This window comes from Pongo pygmaeus, chromosome 6, assembly GCF_028885625.2.
Source record: "Pongo pygmaeus isolate AG05252 chromosome 6, NHGRI_mPonPyg2-v2.0_pri, whole genome shotgun sequence".
Lineage (NCBI taxonomy): Eukaryota > Metazoa > Chordata > Mammalia > Primates > Hominidae > Pongo > Pongo pygmaeus.
The window spans coordinates 129,548,095-129,559,407 of NC_072379.2; the positions used below are offsets into that span (position 1 = coordinate 129,548,095).

The 11,313-nt window shown below is 40.3% G+C and overlaps 1 protein-coding gene across 2 annotated transcripts in view; it reads right to left on the reverse strand.

Annotated features, from left to right (window-relative positions):
- The window catches only part of COPG2 (COPI coat complex subunit gamma 2), a 164,177-nt gene extending 152,900 nt beyond the window's left edge, over nt 1-11,277 (reverse strand). Inside the window, exons 1-4 of one of the 2 annotated variants that reach the window (XM_054497299.2) lie at nt 11,157-11,277; nt 10,009-10,061; nt 9,377-9,457; nt 5,458-5,529 (exon numbers count right to left, since the gene is read on the reverse strand). In XM_054497299.2, coding sequence (XP_054353274.1) covers nt 5,458-5,529; nt 9,377-9,457; nt 10,009-10,061; nt 11,157-11,193 — 243 coding nt within the window. In that variant the 5' untranslated portion in view covers nt 11,194-11,277. Of the gene's footprint in view, nt 1-5,457; nt 5,530-9,376; nt 9,458-10,008; nt 10,062-10,748; nt 10,888-11,156 lie in introns of those variants that run through there. The other variant, XM_054497300.2, reaches the window with a different exon arrangement.
- Between the last annotated feature and the right edge of the window lie 36 nt (nt 11,278-11,313).

Genomic DNA, 11,313 nt, shown 5'->3' on the forward strand with positions numbered 1-11,313 from the left:
TAAACTGGACTTCATCAAAATTTAAAACTTCTGCCCTTTGAAAGACTTTAACAAAATAAAAACATAAGCCACATACTGAGAGACAATATTTGTGAAACATATCTGATAAAGGATTTGTATCGAGAATGCGTAAAGACCTCTTAAAACTCAATAATAAGAAAATAAACAATCCAATTTTTTTAATGGACAAAAGATATTAACAAATCCTTCACCAACAGAAGATATATGGAAGGTAAAAATACAAATGAAAAGATGTTTGAGATCATCAGTCATTAGAAAAATGCAAATTTAAGCCACAAAGGGATACCTTTATACACTATCAGAATGGCTAAAATTAAAAACAAAAATAAAAACGACAATACAAAGTGCCAGAATGCAGAGCAAACTGCCGCTCTCATACAGTGATGGTGAGAATGATTACAAATATTTTAGAAAAATGGGTTGGTAGTTTCTCACAAAGTTAAACATACCACACCTACATATGGCCCAGCAATCCCACTCCCAGGCATTTATCCAAAAGAAATAAAAATGTATGTTCATCCAAAAATCAAAACATGAATGTTTATAGCAATGTTGCTTATAACCACCAAAAACTGGTAACAAGCCAAATATCCTTCAACTGGCAAACAGATAAACAGAGGTACATCCATTCAATGGAATACGACGACAAAATAAAAATACTACTGATACAAACAATAATATGGATGAATCTCACATGCATTATGCTAAGTAACTGAAAAGAAACTCAAAAAAGGCTTCATACAGTATGATATCATTCATGTGACTTCCTGGAAAAGGCAAATTTATAAGGACAGAAAGGAGATAACGGATTGCCAGGGGCTGAGGGAGGCAAGGAGAAAATAGATGATAAAGACACAAGGGAACTTTTTAAGGAGATGGAAACGTTCTAAACCTCAATTGTGGTGGTGATAACACCACTGTATGTGTTTGTCAAAGCTCATAGAACGATACCCTAAAAAGGATGAATTTTACTGCATGTAAAAACTACACTTAAAAAAAAATAATAGTCCAGTAAATGAAAAGGCAAGCCACAGAGGGGGAGGAAATATTTACAAAACACCTGTCTGATAAAGGACTTCTAACCAGAATATATAAAGAAACTTATAACTCAATAACATGACAACCTGATTTTTTTTTTTTTTTTTTTTGAGACGGAGTCTTGTACTGTTACCTGGGCTAGAGTGCAGTGGCACGATCTCAGCTCACTGCAATCTCCGCCTCCTGGGTTCAAGTGATTCTCCCGCCTCAGCCTCCCAAGTAGCTGGGATTACAGGTGCCTGCCAGCACACCCAGCTAATTTTTTGTATTTTTAGTAGAGACAGGGTTTCACTATGTTGACCAGGCTGGTCTAAAACTCCTGACCTCATGATCTGCCCACCTCAGCCTCCCAAAGCACTGAGATTACAGGCGTGAGCCACCGGACCCAGCTGACAACCCGATTTTTTTAAGTGGTAACAAATTTTAACAGACACTTCATCAAAGCAGATATACAGATGGCAAATAAGTACATGAAAATATGCTTAGGCCAGGAGCGGTAGCTTACGCCTGCAATCCCAGCACTTTGGGAGGCTGAGACGGGCGGATCATGAGGTCAGGAGATCGAGACCATCCTGGCTAACACGGTGAAACCCCGGCTCTACTAAAAATACAAAAAATTATCCAGGTGTGGTGGCGGGCGCCTGTAGTCCCAGCTACTCAGGAGGCTGAGGCAAGAGAATGGCGTGAACCTGGGAGGCAAAGGTTGCAGTGAGCCGAGATCATGCCATTGCACTCCAGCCCGAGCGACAGAGCGAGACTCCGTCTCAAAAAAAAAAAAAAAAAAACCAACAAACAAGCATTATCTAGAAATCCACTTGTAGGTATCTACTCCAGAAAAAGCCTCACTATGTACATAAACATTATGTGCAGTATTATTTGTAATAGGTAAAATGTGGGAACAACTTATATCTACCAATGGGAGAATGGATAAATAGAATTACTGTATATTCACATATTGGAATTCCATATAGTAGTGAAAGTAAATAAAGTAGAAGTACATGTAACAAGCCAGTAAATCTTAAAAATGTATTAATTATAAACACTGCAGGCCGGGTGTGGTGGCTCAGGCCTATAATCCCAGCACTTTGGGAGACCAAGGCGGGCAGATAAGGAGGTCAGGAAATTGAGACCATCCTGGCCAACATGATGAAACCCCGTCTCTACTAAAAATACAAAAATTAGCCAGGCATGGTGGCACGTGCCCATAGTCCCAGCTACTCCAGAGGCTGAGGCAGGAGAATCGCTCGAACCCGGGAGGCGGAGGCTGCAGTGAGCCAAGATCGCGCCACTGCACTTCAGCCTGGGCGACAACTCAAAAACAACAACAACATTGCAAAGTAAGAAGATGATGTTATTTTTATATTTTAAGACACACAAAAATGCAAAGTATTGATTACAGATGTAAAGTATGTAACCCTCATATATTAATATAAACAAGGATAGAAGAATACCAACTTCAAGACAGTAATTACCTTCTGGTAAAGGAATGCTGGTAATGGAAGGAGCTCCACATATTTCTGGCAAAATCTCTACCTCTCTTTGCCCCAAAACAATCACTCCCTCAATTCCGTATTTTTGCCTAAGGAATCATTAAAACTAATCACATCATGCTGTACATGGCTACTTACCTCAGTCACTACAAAAAGCCTAAAATATTCTGGTCATTATTCATAACCTGCAGACTTATTCCTTGCATCTGGGTACAGCACCTCGTCTGACTCCATTTTCCACCCTTCTAATCAGCGCCATTATATTTTCTGACACTTTCATCAGCAAAATCCCCTATATTCTCAAACTCTTCCCTGAATGTTCCCATCTTTTTCTCTAACTGAAACCTGGCTCTCTCCCAGGGATCCTCCTGCAACCCTCTGAAATAGCAGCTGTTTTCTCTCCCATAACCCTCATACCACCAGGCCTACAGGTGGGGAAGCTTATGCCTTTATACTGTGTCACCTGCTACCATTGCTGGTTGTCCATTAAACCCCATGTCACTTCCTTATTTTTAAAAAATACCAGTACCTTGTTCACTGTCTCTCCAATGCAATCCCAGTAATAAGTATTGGTGATTTTAATATCCATACAGATGGTATCTCTAAACCTCTGACCTCTTCATTCCTCGACCTCCTCTTCTCCAATGATGCCATCCTCCTACAATGATCACCCACTGCCACAGCCTCTATCAGTAACAGCATCCCTTTCTAATTTCATTTCCAAGCACTCACACTCCTGACTCCAAAATTCTTTTCACTCTCTCTTTACCTACAATCCACTGGTCCTACCAACTTTTTGCTGTCCCTGTCAGCCCATGTTCTTGCTTCCCTCCTAACCGAAGATTCCACAGTCGATGTTCCAACCACTCAACTTTTTTGCTTCTCCCTCTGTTCACTAACCTGGCAAAACTTCAATCCTGATTAAATCCTATCTCTAAGCCTTCAGTGCTTTAACCTGCAGGCTGTAGCTGAAGAAAAACATTCACCATGCTACTTGCTAATACTTTAAATTCATGAGCACTAACTTCAACAGGCTATTAGTCCTATCGAACAATCCTACATTTCCCTAATCCACTTCCTAGAAGACAATTTCGTATCTTCTTTTCTTAATATAAACCTCTGTGCTACAGGCTTCAAAAGTTTGTCCTCATCCTGTTTCTTTCTTACTCTGCTTCCTTTTCTCCACTACATGTCCAGCTTTTCTTCCCAACTGTCAGCCCTCTGAGTAACAGCAGCCTTGGGAAGACACCTGGCTGCAAAAACAAAGCCACAAAAGAGGCAATAGCCTTCCATGACTTATGTAACAGCCACCCTCTGAACCCCACTCCAGCAGCTCAACCTGCCTAGTTTTCTAGTCTAATTCCTCTAATAAACACCTAATTCCACAATACTCATAGTGGTTCTGTTTCCCTGTTTGAACCCTGAATTTCTGGTACAGGAAGTGGTTAAAAGGAAAGAAGACCTTAAAGATATGAACCTGAAGTTGCTTCGCTGATTTGATTGAAGGTATTAATAGACCAGTTTCCAATGGTAAAGGGGCTACTAGTAGTCCATGGCATGCAGTGGCAAAATATTTAAAATCATCATCTGCAGACAAGGACCTACAGAAGACAAAGCTTTGGGTAACTAAGTAGTTGATGCCATAGAAGATTTTAGTAAAAATAAGTTGTATAATGGGTTAATTAGTTGTTTCTAGGTACACTGGAGAATTCTTTTCTCAGGAAAAGAAAATTATGAGCTCAGAGTCTTAAAAGCACCACTCAAATCTGGGTAAGGGGGCCAGAAATCTATAACTGCCTTCATAGAAAGCCTTATATCATGTGGCTACAGGGCTGAGATTTCTACAAAGCATATCCTGCAGGTGGCTCAGTTACAATGCAAATTCAATTCACACTCTTGCAGGACATCTTACGTTAAAGTTAGGACCTTGACTGGCAAGGAATGGGGCCCTGAAAAGTAGAATGAAGATATATGGGCAGACTCTGATGAAGCCAAGTACCCCGAACTCCTAAATTCTGTGACATCTTTTGCTAGTAGAAGTGTCAGTCCTTTATCCCATATGTGAGGAAATTGGTCTTCCTTTGCCTGTAGAGTATATAATGGCCTCCCCTGAAACAGCTGCATTACAGGGGGCTGCTGATCTTCCTGAAGATCTGCTCCTAAAACCTCTCATTATTTAGATCCATAACAAGACTCAAATCTCAAGAGGTTCTGGGGGTTGACACAAAATGTGACATGTGATGATATGCAATACATACCAAAAAACTGCAAGATTTGGCCAATTTATGTTAATGGAAAGCTGGAAAATACATATCCCAGAATTGCCTTCCCTGTATGGTTCTGCCTTAGAGCTAGGCAAAAGAAAAATGTACACAACACTTAGAAGACAGACAAAAAGCAGCAGCCATATGTTCTGAAGGTCAGGGTGGTCTAAGGTAATGAGAGGCAGGTTTAGTTTGTACTCATTTTTCTTTTTCCTTATTCCACTTCTTTTTCCTTATTCTATTCCTTATTCCCCTTCCCCACTCCACATCCAGCTCTTCTTCTCAACTGCCAGCCCTGCTGACTAACAGCAATCCCAGGCCCACCAGAAACTTGACTAAGAACTGACAAATGTGGTAGCTATGTGCACTGACTTCTTTATCAGTCCACCTTCACAGTGTCATGCCAGAAGCTAGGTATTAACAGTCTTTATGACTTCACGGTAGATCTGCAGGGAAAAGTTTTATACTGCATACTTTAATTCTTCCATTTTCACGTCTTATAATGAACATTTGTAAGTTTTATAAGCAGTTAAATAATTTAAAATATTTCAAGCAATGCTCCCTAATTTAGAACACTCTTAGTTCCCTGGGGAAAATAAATAAAAGGAGGTTTTTCATCGTTAAAAAAATTTAAAAAGACTTACATCATTAGATTGAAACAATCGCGTCATTGCAAAGAAGGCTTCTGTAGCTTCCGTTGTTCCGAAGTGTTCACCCTAAGTAAAATTTAAAACAATTTTTAAGCTTTAAAAAATATATATTCATATATATGTACATATACACACACAGGATTTTCTATTTCTGCAAAAATCCTTTAGAACTCAAGAAAAAAGAATCTCTTTGTAAACATTCTGCCTCTGCAATTTTTCTGGCTTTCAATGTATAAACCCACATAGCCATTTATCCCCCCTTATTTAAAATAATTCAGTATTGCATACCATGCTTAAAAGTTCTGGCATGGTGATCTCTAACCTTTTAGTACAAAGTATTTGAAATTTCCCTGAAGTACTGTAGTTTACAAGGAGGCAGAAAATTACAGCACTCACAATAGGACATTATTATTACACTGCCTAAGAGCAGAAATCATATCTATAATCTAATGCCCAGCACAATGCCTAACATGTCATAGGAGCACAATAAATTTTAAAATATAAGGAACTATCTATTAGGAATCTCAGCAAAATGGCAAGAAGGGGACCAACCAAAAGGGCAGGAACCAGATTCATCATATTAAAAAACTAGGCTTAAGGGGCTGCTATGTAGCTCAATATTGGTTCAAGCCCCTAAAAACATGCTCTGGATCAGAGCTTCAAACGCTTTAATGTGCATGACAATTCATCCTGGGATCTTGACAAAATGCAGTCTGATTCAGTGGCTCTGGGGTAAAGCCTGAGATTTTGCATTTCTTTTCTTTTTTTTTTTTTTTTTTTTTTTGAGACGGAGTCTCACCCTGTCGCCCAGGTTGGAGTGCAATGGCACAATCTTGGCTCACTGCAACCTCCACTTCCTGGGTTCAAGTGATTCTCCTGCCTCAGCCTCCCAAGTAGCCGCAATTACAGGTGTGCATTACCACGCCCAACTAATTTTTTGTTATCTTTAGTAGAGACAGGGTTTCACCATGTTGGCCAGGCTGGTCTTGAACTCCTGACCTCTGAAATATATCTGTTTCAGATATATTTCACCTGCCTCGGCCTCCCAAAGTGCTGGGATTACAGGCTTGAGACACTGCGCCTGGCCTGAGATTTGGCATTTCTAACAAGTGATTCTAACAAGTGATGCAAATGCTGCTGATCTGGGAACTACATTTTCTGAGCAGTGAAAAAGTGTTAGATAACGTATTTCAAAACATCTCAAATCATAGATTACCTCAAATATTACCATTTCAATATTTAATGTCTTCACTAAAAGCAATCCTATATAATATGTTACACTCAATCACTTTTCAGAGCTTCAGATTCCACATAAAATATAACTAGTCTTCAATCTATTTGCCATAGGTATAAGAATAAATTTTGGTGAAAAATACTGACAGTTTAGGATGAAAGACAAAGTACAATAAGTTTATACTTACTTAAATCAGCGTATCCAGCCTGCTCATCAGCAAGAGATTTACCTCTCTTTCTTTCACAACTATTTACTGAATACCCAGAAGTCTGTGTGCTTTTTAGTTATACAGGAAAACCTTACATCCTACTTTTTTACTTGAAACTCAGATAACACATGGATATGTCAACTCTCATAGAAACTCAAAAGTATCTTTCTATAAAGCTCTACCAAGTTCTAGGCAAAGAGATAAAATTTATGTTCCCAAACCTGTTTATATAGTTAATTGTGTTTATGCTGTGCTTGGTAATTTCCTTATCAAGATAATTAAATGTTTCAACATGAGTTGCCTCATTGAAGAGGTAATGACCAACATAAAAATACACGTTACTCTCAATCAACTTTGACTATTCAAAACTTTTGTTTATACAATGGATTTAGCCAACTTGGACACAATGTATGCTATGAAAAGTTAAACCCAATTGACTATGCTTTAAATATTTCTCATATGCTGACACAGAGGGATTATGTTGCTTGTGAACAGATATATTTTATTTAAAACTATGTGCTTGATGATCGGGCACAGTAGCTCACATCTGTAATCCCAGGACTTTGGGAAGCTGAGGTGGGCGGATTACCTAAGGTCAGGAGTTTGAGACCCAACTGGCCAATACGGTGAAACCCCATCTCTACTAAAAATATAAAAATTAGCCAGGCGTGGTGGCACGCACCTGTAATCCCAGCTACTCAGGAGGCTAAAGTAGAATTGCTTGAACCAGGGAGGTGGAGGTTGTAGTGAACCGAGATCGTGCCACTGCACTCCAGCCTGGTGACAGAGCGAGACTCCATCTCAAAAAATAAAAAAAAAACTATGTGCTTGTTGCTTAGTCTTCATTTGTAAACAAGAAAACTTTATTAAATCTCTGAATGAGGTCTTCAGTCACAAAACAAAGATAATATATTCTCTTAGAATTCAAATTGGAAACCATGGTTATCTTAACACCATATGTAAACCACCTGAGGTATATGGTATATATGTATGTTTTATGTGTCCGTCTGTATGTGTATAGACATATATAGTCAGCCCTCCATAACCATGAGTTCTGAATCTGTGGATTCAACCAGCCTCGGATTGAAAATATTCAAGGAAAAAAAAAACTGTGTTTGTACTGAACACTTACAGATGGTTTTTTGTCATTATTCCCTAAACAATACAGCACAATAACTATTTACACAGCACTAACATTGCACCAGGTATTATAATCTAGAGATTATAATCTAGGTATTATAATCACAGAGATGACTTAACATATACGGGAGGATATGTGTAGGTTATATGCAAATACTACACCATTTGTATGAGGGACTTGAGCATCTATGGACTTCAGTATCCAATGGAGGTCCTGGAACCAATTCCCCACTGATACTGAGGGAATATGAATCCATGAAACAAAATCATATTTTCTAAGGCCTTAGACATTTCATGAGTTTTTTTTAAGACTGGGGCAAAAAAAAAAAGAAAAAGAAAAGGAAAATTAATAACAATAGCAGCAAACAGAATCTACATTTCATGAGTGCCAATATTTGTGCTGGTTTGTCTGCTATATCCCCAACACCTAAAACAGTGCACAGCACACAGCAGCTACGCAATAAATATTTGCTGAATGACGGAAGGAAAACTATCCCTGAATGCTTACTGTATGTTCAGTACTATTCTCAGTGCTTTACACTAATTATCTCATTTAGTCATTACAACTCTGTGACAGGTATCATCATAATCCCCATGTAGAGAAAAGGACATCAAGGCACATAAAATGGTTAAGCTACTGCCCAGAATTATTTTGCTAGTAATGGTAGGATAGGGATAATAAATATAAAATCTGAATATTAACAATCAAAGCTTTAAAACATCATTATTACACAAACAAAAAAGAAAACATCTGGAATTTGCCTGATCTTGCACTGTATTTTCAGAAAAACATGAAGATCTCCAAACACATGTAAACATGTTCTAACTAGTACTCATTAAATTGAAACCAAAGGATTTATTGAGAATCTACTATGCGCATCATTGGTTTAGGACCTCATGAATAAAAAAGAAGTACAGGTGGTTAAACATCTCTAATCTCAAAATCCAAAATCTGAAATGCTCCAAAATCAGAAACTTTTTGAGTGCCAATATAACACTCAGTGTAGACACTCATCAGAGCATTCTGGATTTCAGATACTCAGATTAGGAATAGTCAGTGAGTATGTATTCTGCAAATATTCCAAAATCCAAAAAAATCCGAAATCCAAAACACTTCTGATTCCGAGCATTGCAAATAAGGTATACTCAACCTGTATATGTTATAGTCCTCATACTCAAGTTTTACACATTATTTTGTTAACCAAACGTTGTATATGTTAAAATTAAGTGAATTTAAAATAAATAAATATACTTTCCAGAAAGTATTTCATTGAATCTTCAGTATTTCTATTCCACGACACACTTATCTGAGGAAAATAAAAATAATTTACCTGGTTCAGTAAGTAAAGAATCTTTGTAAGAATATGCAAACATCTTCTTGGATTGATTGGAGTTTCATTGAATATACGAGCCTATGAAAAAACATAAAAAACATTGTTACTTTTCTACCTTTTCTATCACAGATTACAGCAAATCAACTTTAATACAGACTATTTTTAATCACGGTATCCAAAGAACCTGTCTATAGTTCTCAATTTACTAAGGTATCTGATAAATTATTACATGTGGCCTTTATTTCCCATCCTATACTTTCTAACTCATTCTCTTAGGTTGACTACTTCAATTTATGGGCTATGCCAGTTAAATAAGGATCACAATACTTATCTATATCATACTAATACAATGAGATTAATACAGATAACTGATTTCAATAACCTTGCACTAAACACCTGTTCTTACATTTAAAATTCCCAACCTGTGACAGTCTTGTCTTTGCATTTCTATAAGCTCTAAATTCTCCTGTGACAAATAACCCCTCTTTCTTTTCCCTCAAATCTGTATTCCCTAAACTCTGTTACGTTTCTTGTTTTGGATGTCGTGATCACAGTAGCCCAAGGATTCTCTGCTCACCACTCTGAAACAGAACAGAAAAGAAAGGGCACAAGATACTTCCCAGTCATACCTCCTGTAAAACAGCACTCTTCTCCAGATGCTGGAAAGGATTGGAGCCACTACCTATTTATAAAACAAAAAAAAAATGTTCTGAATAGCTGTTCTACACAAACTTATATACTTTCCAGAGAAGGGTACTGAATGCTTGGGAAGTGAACACTTGGATGGCACAGTGATAATCATTGCTAATATGCATACAAACTGAATGAAATCATTTTGATCCCAGCTCTGTCACTGCCATACTTGAAGAGCTGAGACTTCTCTTTTGCAGCAACCCTCTCCAAAATGAGTGTCTTCTTTCCCTGCCCTCTTTTTCCATGAATGTTAAAAATGTGTCATTTCCACAACAACGAAGATTAATGAGATTGTGGTAGGGTGCTTTTGATTTCCTTAGGTAAGCACTATTTTATGTGTTTCTAACACTTAAGGAGAGGCAGAAACGAAGTTTCCCAGAGAATCATGCAGGCGTAAAGCTGCAAGAGGCCATGAAGGTTGACTAACCCAATCCCCTCTCACACTGTGGGAGATGCTACCAAACACTGAGAATTTTTTTCTTTTTGAGGATGCTTGGCATCTTCCCCATTTGCTCTGGACCAAAGACGGGTATCAAGACGCAGGTCACTTCTGGACGCCTGAGCATTCAACGAGCTGTGTCCCACGGGACAGTCTTGCCCCCGGGGACCCGGACAGAGCCGGGGCCCCCAGGAAAACGATAAGGTACCAGGCACCTGAACGTTCCTCCATACACACCCTGTGGCGTCGACCCCAGCCCCGGGAACAGGGTGCTCCCACTCGGGGTCCGACCCTACCAGCACCCCTGGACGCGGAGACGCGCGCACGCCCTCGGCCCCCGCCGGAGGCCCGCGCGCTGAGGCGCAGGCGGCTCGGAGGGGCTGCGCCGCAAGAGGGGCGGGAACGGGGCGCGCGCGGGCGCCGGGGCGGGAGCGCGCGGCCCGAAGGGAGGCTCCGGCGCCCGGGGGAGGGGCTACGGGCAGGCCACCGGCGGCCGCGAGGGGAGGGGAGGGGCCGGCTCCAGCTCCGGCCCCCTTGCACGCCGGCGCCCACGCCCCCAGCCCCGCCGGCCCGAAAGCAGGTGGCGGCGGGCGGGGGAAGGGGCGTCCCGCGGCTGAGGGTGGGCCTCGGCAGCCCCGCGCGTACCAGACTCCTCGTCCTTCTTGTCGAATTTTTTAATCATCTTGGACGACTTCCCAGCGCCCAGACCCACCGCAACCGTCCCAGGCGCCGCAGCCGGCGAGCGGAAGAGGCTGCAGGAAGGCCGGCCCCGCGCTCTCACGCCGGTTGGGCCGCCGCGCCG